This window comes from Engraulis encrasicolus, chromosome 22, assembly GCF_034702125.1.
Source record: "Engraulis encrasicolus isolate BLACKSEA-1 chromosome 22, IST_EnEncr_1.0, whole genome shotgun sequence".
NCBI lineage: Eukaryota > Metazoa > Chordata > Actinopteri > Clupeiformes > Engraulidae > Engraulis > Engraulis encrasicolus.
This window is the reverse complement of record NC_085878.1, coordinates 32695639-32707999: the sequence shown is the minus strand read 5'-3', so window position 1 is coordinate 32707999 and position 12361 is coordinate 32695639. Positions and strand designations below refer to the sequence as shown.

The 12361-nt window shown below is 42.7% G+C and overlaps 1 protein-coding gene and 1 non-coding gene across 2 annotated transcripts; both read right to left on the bottom strand.

Moving 5' to 3' along the window:
* Window positions 1-10751: 10751 nt before the first annotated feature.
* Window positions 10752-12238, bottom strand: rpl23a (ribosomal protein L23a). Its single transcript, XM_063188672.1, has 2 exons — window positions 11991-12238; window positions 10752-11045 (listed from the first exon to the last, which is right to left on the bottom strand). Exons 1-2 carry the CDS (start codon window positions 12194-12196, stop codon window positions 10784-10786), a joined length of 468 nt encoding a protein of 155 aa, XP_063044742.1. The 5' UTR covers window positions 12197-12238; the 3' UTR covers window positions 10752-10783.
* On the bottom strand, window positions 11824-11895 carry LOC134439416 (small nucleolar RNA Z17). Its single transcript, XR_010032759.1, has one exon. It is a non-coding gene; the product is annotated as a small nucleolar RNA Z17 (small nucleolar RNA).
* Window positions 12239-12361: the final 123 nt, after the last annotated feature.

Here is a 12361-nt window from a genome sequence, read left to right as displayed (position 1 = left end):
CAAGGGTGACTGGAACCAGGCAGTATAATTTTCACAGCCGCTCAGAAAGTGCTATAATTCCACTGTACGCCTAGACACACACACACACACACACACACACACACACACACACACACACACACACACACACACACACACACACACACACACACAATGAATGAGGAGGGGTGGGTGGGGGCACACACACGGGAAAGCAAGAGAGAGAGAGAGAGAGAGAGAGAGAGAGAGAGAGAGAGAGAGAGAGAGAGAGAGAGAGAGAGAGAGAGAGAAAGAGAGAGAGGTGTTTGAGGGTGCCGAGTGTTAGCCTTGATCTTGTTAGCAGTGATTGTGGCCTCGTAGACCTCACACTGGGCTGCGGGTGTAATTGCCCCTGGCAGACACAGCCCCGTAACCGTGGCGACTGGGGAAGAGAGAAGTGCCATGCCTTTGTTTGTGGCAGTCACCACATGTCGGCCTGTGTGGCACTGGCTTCAGGGAGATGATCGTTATAGAGCTGGTGCTGGCTTTTAAAATCACTTTAATGGGAATGCGTTTCACAGGCATGGGCAAGAGAGAGGCTTGGGAAACCAGCGTCTCAGGAGTGAGGTTCAGGGACCAGGGCCAAAACACTCAGCCTCCTCCAGCACTCCAATGGTGGAGAAAGCCTGCCACCTGCTGATGAAACGAGCGAAGAGAAGAGCTCTCCAAGCAAAAATGCTACCACATGCAATTTGAATTTCTCATACAAGAAGTATTGAGACACAATGAGGTTTACATAGGAATTCAACATCTTTATATGGCTATGGCACATAGATGTTGAAATACAACATGGCGTTAGATAATTAAGAAAAACTGTTCAGTTTGCTCTTCAAAGTGTTGAGGGATGTTATGTCCATAACTTCAGTTTAAATTTGAGGCAAATATTTTCCACCAATAATATTATTATCATTATTATTCAAAAAACATGCCTGTTAAATGCTACAATGTCTGGCGCGTAAACACCAATGAAGTGATTACCGGAAATTCCCACTTCGCGTGACCTTTGCGCGCGCACCTTGGGCTCTTGAAACCTCTTTGCTAATGAATGAATTAAGCAGCTGAACGTTTATGAATAAAAGGCATTTGCAGCCTAATATGTTTGCCTAATTCATACTTAAGAGTAACTCTAAGAAGATGGCGGAGCCGTGTTCTGCCCGCGGTAAATGTCTGGTTTAATTTAATTCAATAATCCTGATAAATGAAATAAATCCCTTTTGGGACACCAATTTCTTGGTAACTGAGATAATGTGAAATGAGGTTCGCAAAGACAAAAATTAGGACAGTATGGTTGATTGAGCTTCAACAAAAAGAAGAAATATTAACACTAAGACACTCTTTATATTTATAATTTCACTTTAATGAATGTGCGCATCCATGCGGAAAACAATCAGGTACTGAAATGGATGGAAATCGGTGAGGAGCTTAGGCTACAGCAAGGGTATAAAGCAATTCATTCAAATCCAATGCAAATTGTTTCTCAAAACTTTTTATTCTATTTTCTGACCTGGTTTATTTTTTAATGAAATGCGCAGAAATAATGAACGGGCTGTGTTAATAAAAAGTGGATGTGCTGGCATACATCCATTTTTAACATGTCAAATAATGTATTTCTACTTGGGGAAAGCGACCATTGAAAGCAGAGAACACTCATGGAATGGCACCCGTGATTTGATAATCAACTGAATAGTTCAAGCTTATCTTTTGAATATGAAGCTGAGGGAGAAATAATTACCATCATTTTACGCGCACAGAACAATGCGTATTAAACCATTTAACCAAGTAGTGGTAGCTGAAAGGGGGTGTGTAATGAATGGTTTATAAGCACGACCTGTGTTCATCATCAATAATATGCAGTATGCTGCAACGAGAACGGTGGTTGGCCGTTGTTACTGAAACATGTCAGTCACAGAAGACTGGTAGTCTACTTTGGAGAGGTGTTTAGCCATTTTGTTTCCCTCGCATGAACTCCGAAATATTCATTAATTCTAAATTACAGCAACGCACAGGATAGCGCGTGTATTTTGTGTTAAAGATCCACTGAACGACAGAGTGGCGATAAATCAAGGCAGTCCGTCAATATTTGAATTTTATAGGCTAGTATTAGAGCGCCCTCCACTGCCGTGCACTAAATAAGCTTTCCCATTACAGCGTGTCCCTTTTCATGGCCACAACTGAGAGTATGCCGTGTTGGGGGGTGTGAATGACACCTTTACCACAAAATCCACAAAGGACTAGGCTATTTCACTAGTTTTAAAACTAGAGGTCTTTGCCTAGAATGTCACTCGCATACCCTCATGCGCTTTCAAAAGGCAGCTGCACTCCATGCAAATTGAAAGAGTTGTCCTTGAACATCTGTTGTTACTAGGCTAAATCTCAGAGGTAATCTCACTAATGGACTTCTAAGTTATCTACATACACACATAAATAAATATGTTTCCAAAGAGACTCGCTCATCGACTCGCCCGCTAATCAATTGCCAGACTGCATCTGTTGATGAAGGTTTGGGAAGTGCACAGTAAGATATACGCGCGGATCGATGCTTGGCAGGGGGAGCCGTCAGAACACTGAGCGACAGTCATGGCTCCATCGGGACTCAGCAATCACGCACTAAACCCTTTTCACCATCTACACGTATCCACAGCCGAGGAGAAGCATGTATGCATACAAACAAAAAGGGCTTTTAATCAGCTGGTCGCCCTTTGTCTTAATGGAAACACGCTTGTGGACTATCCTTTAAAATCAACTAAGGGAGTGTCTACTACAAGGGGTGTCAGGAAAGTAAAAGCACTAAGGTGTGCCTACTTTAAGTACAACCTGGACGTGATCTGCTGGGCTCACATGACTGCAATTACAATTCTGGTGCTTGCAGTAAATCTACTAGTAGACAGCTGCTACCAGATGATAGGCCTTGCGATGCTACTAGGCCTAGTAGTAGGCCTACTAGTAGTTATTAGTAATAGTAGTAATAGAAGTAGTAATAGAAGTGGTAATAGATGTAATATATACAATTTTCTTGAATATTTTGTTGGCCTACTTGTAGGCTTCTTCTCATAACCCTCATGCCCTCAGCTCAGATTGCTCACCTGGTTTTACATCAAGTTTCAGACGGTGATAATATACTATCAAGAATGAAAATCAGAATATATCCACAACTTTCACACCTAATATTGTTCTAACTTAATATCATCCTTGGGGGGGACTGGGGTTTCAGCAAAGCTTTTGTTGACAAAGGCTCACGGCAAGCCTGACGCGAATACCTTACTTCGGAGTTGCCCCTCTGTGGCATAGCGAGGTGCATATCTGCATATGGATGACAGGGCCATGTCTGCTCTGCGCTATCTTATTTTTGGGGAGGGGGGGAATCACTTCTGGTTTTGCCGAGCAATATTCATAAATTTAATTTCCAATCCGCTCTCCTTTTATTAGTTTGGGTGTTATTAAATGAGATTGCTTCATCTTAATATATTTCCAAGGCCAGGGAGATGTGGCTGGGAGCTGATATTCAAATCCAATAACATGGCCTGTACTTAGTGCATGGCACTAATAAACGCCAGCTCGTGATGCATGTGCACACCTCACAGATCACTCCCGGCAGGCAATAATGCTCCCAGTGTCCTTCCCCAAGTGCCGGTGCCTTCTCCGCTGCCCCCCACTCTCTCTCTCTCTCTCTCTCTCTCTCTCTCTCTCTCTCTCTCTCTCTCTCTCTCTCTCTCTCGCCTATCTCTCTCTCTCTCCCCCTCTCTCTGTCTCTCTCTCTCTGTCTCTCTCTCCTGTGGGCCACCCCTCTGAAGTTGAAGCAAGCCGCTCTCCAACACGACAGTGGTGCGAGAGCGCAGGTTATTAGACAGGGGCTTGTTTTTCATATCGGTTGCAGGTGTAGAGACAGGAGTATTTGTATGTATCGAGGAGATGAAAGTCTAATTTGTGTGTCGACTGTTGTGCGACTTTGCATACGATAACGATTCAAGGCATCTGGTATAGGCAGGCCAAGGCAGACAACGAGAGAGAGAGAGAGAGAGAGAGAGAGAGAGAGAGAGAGAGAGAGAGAGAGAGAGAGAGAGAGAGAGAGAGAGAGAGAGAGAGAGAGAGAGAGAGAAAGGGAGACGTGGATAATGTTAATGAAGGTTCTGTAGTGAGAGCCCTTGAACACAACCCCTTCAGACTGCACAGCGAGAGTCTCATTGCACATATCAATTACCCATTAATTAAGGCCAACACATCAATCTGCCTTTAAATACTACAAACAGGACAATTATTTAATTTCCCACATGTACACAGGGATTTTACTGATACCGACGTTGTAGTGCGTGTGCGTGTGTGTGTGTGTGTGTGTGTGTGTGTGTGTGTGTGTGTGTGTGTGTGTGTGTGTGTGTGTGTGTGTGGCGGTACGTGTTTGTGTGTGCCTGCATCCATTCATGCGTGTATGCGTGTGTGTGTGTGTGTGTGTGTGTGTGTGTGTGTGTGTGTGTGTGTGTGTGTGTGTGTGTGTGTGTGTGTGTGTGTGTGTGTGTGTGTGTGTGCATGCAGCCTCCACTAGCATCCCCACAGGGTTGCAGCACTTTTAGGCCAGTATCCCTGCTCTGCCTTTATCAGCACCAGCAGACAACTGCACATGTAAAGGTTGGAGCTTAGGGAAGCTTAGCCATTTCAGGAAATGACCTTTACTTTTAATATGAATATGTCTATTTCATTATTCTCCATATAGTGAAATCTATGCAAGCCATCAGTAGCGAGGATTTTCTTTTCTTTTCTTTTCTTTTTTTTCATTAGTGCCCCTCATGTAGACTGCCACCCAGCGCATGTTGTAAGCAGGGCTGGCTGCTTTCTCATCAGGTCCCGGGACAAAGCCATCTGAAGGGACCCCTCAACCACACTCAATATAATGGGGACCCAAATCTGCCCCCCCTCCCAACCTCTCCTCTCCCTGGGACAACTGACCCCTTTGTCCCCCCCACCCCTGTCGGCTTCCCTGTATGTAAGGGCTGCGCCACGCCGTCTAGATTACAGGCCGAAGTGTGTTCTCCTCTTGCCTTGACAGGGCACAGACAATGGGAATTAACATGCACACACGCCACGCCACACCACACCACACGGATGTCTCCTTCATTCCCTCCCTCCCTCCCTGTCTCCCCTGGCTGGGCAACTTTATCACGGAGGAAGATTATTGAGAGCTTTGCCGGAAGCTTCTTCATCACGCTCACATCCGTGTCGGCCCAACACTTGTCACTGTCAATCACAAGGTGATAATACACAGATGATTCTCTCATTTGGTTTAATAAAATCTCCGGGCTTATTTGAACCGCAGTCATTACAGCAAATAATTGCCGCATTGAGGTGTTAGCCAGGCCGTAGCCTGAGGGATAAGACAAGCCTATTGCTCAGTGTGGGACTGTGATGCTTATGCTTTCTCTCTCTCTCTCTCTCTCTCTCTCTCTCTCTCTCTCTCTCTCTCTCTCTCTCTCTCTCTCTCTCTCTCTCTCTCTCTCTCTCTCTCTCCACGTCTGCTGTCTGTTCCCTGGTTGCTCATATTGAGAAAATGAATATTGCATTTGAATCCATCTGCAGCTTTTCTTATTCAAACTAACATTGTTATTAGTTATTATCTGGACACAGAGTCATCCGTTCTCACTGCTTTTTTTGTTATCGCTCGGCTGTCAGGGCAGACGTCACCTGGGGGCTGCCAATTGCAATTTTTAACTGTCATTTAAAACCAAAACTGCAGTTCTGGGTGTCTGAGCCATGGAACCCCCCTCAGAAGAAATGGGAGTGACGGAAAGTCTAAGCACCGAGCATATTTCACAAAATGTTCCATTGCAACCAGCCAGGGTGTCCTGACAGGTTCTGTGGTGGCAGAGATGTGAAAGGAAACATGTTAAAAAATGTGTGTGTGTGCAGGGGCGCTGACAACTTATGCTGGACCCAGGACAAAGTTATCTGAAAGGGCCCTCCAACCAATAGATTCAATGTAATGACGACCCTATTATAGGCCCCCAATCGCCCTGGGCCCAGGACAACTGACCCCTTTGCCCCCCTTGTCGGCTTCCCTGTGTGTGAGTGTGTGTGTGTGTGTGTGTGTGTGTGTGTGTGTGTGTGTGTGTGTGTGTGTGTGTGTGTGTGTGTGTGTGTGTGTGTGTGTGTGTGTGTGTGTGTGTGTGTAATTGCAACAGCAATGAACTGATCCCAAAAGCTGTTGAAGGAGTATGGAGTTAGGTCACGTTGCACTTTTATTTCTGATTTCCACTGACAGTGTACAGTAATCAGAACAGTTTTGTTGTTATTATACTGTATAATAGACAATAGACTGGATAGTCAATATAGTCCAGACACTGGTACCATGTGGCTCCATCATAAGGTCAACTCAATGATAAATTCGACACGACAGCATGCTGTCCAGAATTGTCAATAACAAATGAAAATATGATGAAGAAGACCCCTACCAATTCAGCTGTCTAGAACAAGACAGAGCATTCTATACATGTAAAATCATCTTATCAGTTAATGTATTTGTTATTCAACGTTTACAGCATTTTATTGGCCCTGCCCCAACTGGTTTTTGAAGCATGTTGCATGTATCAAATTTCAAATAACATGTATGTCCCTTAAAACTATAATTTTGCTCTGTGTTAACCATTTATATATTGTATATGCACAAATTCTTCCAAGTGTCCCAACCTTTTCTGATTAGGTGTTGTACATAGAGAGAGACGTACACAATCAAGATGGGACCGTGCTGAGGGTTAGGGTCTATACTGTATGTTAAAATCTCATTATAAAGTAAGAGCACCTCTCTTTCCATTAGCTATAAATTTGTGTGTGTGACTGTGTATGTCCTTATTACATGACATGATTCCTCCCTCTTCATCGGGTTTAAATAGGGCCCCTCTGCCCCACCGTAACGACAGAGCACCCCCTCCTCACAGCATGCAGCAAAGCTTTGGAGACATTGGAGAACAGTCCTGCAGCCAGAGCAGAGGGACGAGAGTGTGTGCTGATTACAAACACTTCTGGAGCCATGGTGTTGAAAGCAAATGTGAAAGCCCACCTGGGAAACCCCAACTCCCATTGTGACACAATGAAATTGCATTTATGTCTCAGCCTCACCCATGCAAGGGGGCAGCCCCCAATGGCACCCCAAGGGAGCAGTGCGGCAAGACGGTACCATGCTCAGGGTACTCCAGTCATGGAGGAGGATGGGGTAGAGCACTGGTTAATTACTCTCTCCACCAACCTGGCAGGTCGGTAGTAGAACCAGCAAGCTTTACAAGTCAGACTCCCGGCCTAACCATAGCCTACCCATGACCATGGCTCTAAATTACAGTTTTTCTCGATTGCTTACACACAATTTTCGGAATCAGTTCTCGAATTCTCAAAACTCTACACACAAATCTCCAAACCTCACACACAATGGGCAATACTCCACACTACCTCTGAAAAATGCACGTCTTGTCTCAAAACAATGTACTCTCTTCTAAAAAGGTCATTTTACTCTCAAATGACACACACAAGCAGTCATTTTAATACACTCTTATGTGAACCATTGAACACTAATATGCACAAGGTAAAACTCTATACTCAACTTGACACACAATAGAAACTTATTTTCTTCACTGTTCTACTTACTAAAGAGGGTATTTTTCTGTAGTAAAATACTGAAATACTGTTTTTAGACTCGGAGTACACAGATGTGTGGCAAAAAATATATTTTACATATTTTTCTGACATTTTTTTTAAAAATCACTAAGTTATTGTAAAATATTGGGTAACCACATGAAAGTGATCTCTTGTATAACATATTTTGGAGTTCAAAAACTAAAATGTGTTTTCTCACTGCATCCATATCACATGCAATGTGTGTCCTTATGGGGTGATGATTTCAGATTGTAAACCGGTATGAAGAGTTTGCCCATGTGATGAGGAAGTGAACATAGTATGGTAGTTGACTTAAGTATTTTGAATGGCAGTGTATTCAATGCGACAACCAGGGATTTTCTTCATGAAATTCGTGTGTAATCCAGATAATTGTGTGTAGTGGTTTGAAAAGAGTGTGTTTTAAAACTGAAATGTGAGTGTAAAGAAGGAATTGTGCTTAGTGTTCAGTGACATTGGTTAGGGGAGTTGGGAAATGGGTGAGATGTTCCGAGAATTGTGTGTGAAGGCCTACCAGAACTTGTGTGGAGGCAATCGAGAAAAGCTGTAACACCTGCCAACTGGCCAAATGCTGATGAAAATTCAGTTTGGCTGGTAGAAAAGACCACCTTACTAACCACTTTGACTGGAAGTCAATGTGTGCGGCTAGTAGGATTTAAAATCTACGAGTCAAATTGGCTAGTGATGAAAAAAAAATATATATAATCCAGCTCATGTCCCATGACTGAGTTGATGCTGTGACTGGGTCTGCTGCTGGTGGCTGCAGCAGAGGCTGATGACAACAATCACATTGGGTTCCAGGGCATTTCCCTCAATTGCAGGCCCTTCAGGTCCGAGTGCAAGTCACTGAGGATCAGTTAAGCGGAACTGTACGGAACGGAACTGTAATCCATAACAGCAAATGCATTACTCATACTAGACTATAATGGAAACTATTATGTTCATGTACTGCCCCTGTTATAACTTTGCGGTTGTCAGAATAGCAATGCCCATGTTTTAATATGCTCTGAATAATGTCAAAGTAGTTTAGGCCTAGTTAGGTGTACCTCTGTCTGACAAAAAAAAAACTGAACATATAAATATTTTAAATAAAGGGACTCTTCGTACTACAAGTGATTTTGGAAACCACTGCAATCTGAAAGATCAGATCCTACTGTCAATTCATAACATGACCGCCAGCTTTTAAAGGAAGAGTCCTCCGTGTTTCAATAATAAAGTGTGTTCTTCTCTGACCTGAGATGACTCGAAGACGAGACAGGTCGGCAGGAGCTCATCTCAGGTCAGAGAAGAACACACTTTATTATTGAAACACAGTGGACTGTTCCTCTAAGAAGAATGCCAAGCCATGAAAATGCAACCCCACAAAAACAAATCAGAACATCCCAGCTTTTTAAAAAATAATTTCAACTATGACTTTGGCAATCACTGGAGTCTGGAACTTCAGACCCTATTAATGACTTCTATCATAGCTGCAACTTTAAAAAAAAAAAAAACTAAATAGAATGTAACTAGACACCCTGATAGATATAAACGGGTGATTTTATGCAGACTATTTACATACAAGTGGCGGGTAAGTGCTTTAGGTGATGACCACTACAAAGCTGCTTTCAGGGATCTATATAAATATATTTCATTCGTAAATTCACAACTAGAACTTTCGCTCACCCAGATGGTATTAGCAATGCTGTATTGTGCTGGGTATTTAGTCTAAGAACTAATAGTGTTTTGACTAAATGTTTTAAAAAGTTACACCAAATCCATTTCTTTGTCCTAATTTTGAAAGAATGAGTCATAAGGGCAGTATCCCAGTGATCTCTGAATTGTGTTTTTATAGCCTACTGTTGGATATACACAGGTGAGTTTCTGCAGACTATTTCCAAATGTCACTTGGGTGTCCAGATTATCAATCGATTTGTTAATGAAGATTTTGATTTGTTTATGGCATGCAAGTCCATGACCTTGCATTGTTGACTGATCCATTTAAGTGGACACTAATTGACTATCAATGATGTGTAAAGGAAACAAAATAGAATAAGATAATGAAGCAATGAAGTCAATAATTAGTTTCTTCTTTCAAACTTGGACAATGTCACTTCCCCCAATTAGGTTAATCAGTGGAGCATTAAATTGGATTTTCCCTTAAAATAACAATTAAGCAGAACTGTCAACATATCAATCAATTATCACTTAGCCAAACCCACTGAACCATTGTGCAATAGCATAAAATATTGTGTGGACAAACATGTTTGTTCGACCTTTCAAAATTCACTTCCAATAGGCCATGCGGCATCACCTACAGCCTAAAAGAGAAGTGATCTGCAGTTGGAGAATTTCAAGTGGGTAAACTTGAGTGCAGTTCAACTCAGACTAATATACTAACTAGTTTGTGCAGAAATGACAACTTAAAAAACCACACCCACACTGAAGACATCACAAGTTAACCAGATACCTCAGAATTTTAAGTGAATTTAAATCCCTTCAAGTCCTGTGACACTTTGAATTGCTTGTGTTCAAACATGCAACACCACACAATTTACAATGAAGATTTAAATTAACTTGGAATTCTGAGGCAGCTGATAAACTTGTGATTTCAAGTTAAACCATGCCATTTGGGTATAGCAGAATTAACCATAAAAGTTATGACCAGTTTTTTTTTTTTAAACAGTGGAATGAATGAGCTTACTCAAATTCAAATCACCCAAGGCCAGGGAAGGCTTCAGTTTCAAGTCAACAAGAAACCGGAAGGGATTTTGAGGGGGGAGTAAAAGTTTGAACACCCATCAAATGTTTCAAGACTAGACCTTTAAGCTTCAGATCCATATGTGAAAGATGATCACAAATAATGGAAAAAAGCCCTCCAGTTCAGCTCAGGTGATCAGATGGTCTCCTGCCATGCTCCTCATGAATGCTCATCATGTTTAACACTTCAAAGAAAACCAGTAAAAAAAATACTGTTCCAAGTCAGATTTATTTGGGTGAATTTAGGAATCACCTGTGCTGTGGATTTTTCTTATAAAAACATGTTTCAAGCAAATGACTGAACCATAACTGAAAAATTGCAAGACTCCTGATATATTTTTTCTATATTTTATTTTTTTGACAGTTATCAGCAGACTGCTTAGATAATGCCGATTTTGTTAGCAACGTCCAGGGCATCATAATCTGGTGCCAGACGAACGTATGCCTTCTTCTCCCCATCGGGCCTGATGAGTGTGTTGACCTTAGCCACATCGATGTCGTACAGCTTCTTGACGGCGTGCTTGATCTGATGCTTGTTGGCCTTGACGTCAACGATGAAGACCAAGGTGTTGTTGTCCTCAATCTTCTTCATGGCAGACTCGGTGGTCAGGGGGAATTTGATGATGGCATAATGATCCAACCTGTAATGAGATGAGGAGAGTCATCAGTTGTCTTTTAGTAAAAGTTGTGATTCACACAGGTAGATCTGTCAGCAGCCAGCATCCTCCGACTTCAAGACATTACAAGAACCAACAGCCAGCCTCAAATACTACATGGGTAACATTTAATACCAAATGATGTCTGCTCAAAGATGATTGATACACCCACATCAAAGTGGACACAATGACTACAACTCACCATTCCATATAAAAAAGGTGAATTGTACAACCGGCCACATGGTGACTTTCACCAAACTGCTCTTCTATGGCAAGTGTCTACCATATCAAAACATCAGTCAGACAGGACCTCAGTTTGAGGAGTAGAGCACCTGCCCATCAAAATAAGCCTGACAGATACACACAAGCTTTCTGCAATCCATTAACTTGCTCTGAATATTAAGTCTGACGATGTCTGTAAAAAGGGAGGAAAACTCGGGGCAGAAAACACGTTTCGACCACCATTTACATTAGTCTACGCTTCGGACTACAAAATCTTGTCTGGCCACACGTTCAATATTAAAAACTTCATTGCAAGCCAATAGATATGTTGATATCGCGACACTGAAGCCACAACTCGAGAGCTTAGTTTTTTAAAACAAACTGTTCGTTGGCATCAAATGATACTGCTAGCTTACGTGTATGGCCATCTTGCTAGCCACATGCAACATCCTTTTTAGCCATTAAATGCTGTTAGCCTACATTACCTAGCATTACTGTCACGTTATGTACCGTTGGGAATAGCGCCCAGGGCTGTGAGAATGGTGCATCAGTTGTGTTAAAGGATGAAATCATTGTAGTTCATGCTTTGATCGCAAAAAACATCATATGCACCTTGGTTTGGTCAGTGAGGAAACACTATCCACCATGTTGTGTTGGCTAATGTTAGCATGCGAAACGATGTGGCATTCGCCGACATGATGGACTTACTTGTTGCGGCGAGGTGCGCTCTTCCTGGGGTATTTAGGTTGCCTCTTCAGACGCAGAGTCTTGGGGCGACGGAAGGTAGGGCTAGTCCTCATTTTCTTCTTCTGTTGGCTGTGGACTCCTTTCAGAACAGCCTTCTTGGCCTTCAAGGCCTTGGACTTAGCCTCGGTCTTAGCGGGCACAGCTTCTTTCTTCGCCTTCGGAGCCATGACGGAAAGGACACGTGCTGGATGTGCGATTCCCTACATTCAAGAAGAAAGCCAATCAGGCGGCACAATCAATTAGTTTCCGCCCCCCGAACAGGCAATGGCCAATGAAAAAGTTGCGTGTTGGTTTAGAATGATTGACAATCCGCAGAATTAATAGAAACATTG

Coding starts and splice junctions, on each gene's coding strand:
- rpl23a (XM_063188672.1), bottom strand. CDS start 12,196: ATGGCTCCGAAGGCGAAGAAAGAAGCTGTGCCCGCTAAGACCGAGGCT. Junction 11,046..11,990: donor AGCGCACCTCGCCGCAACAA/GTAAGTCCATCA, acceptor ATCTCATTACAG/GTTGGATCATTATGCCATCA.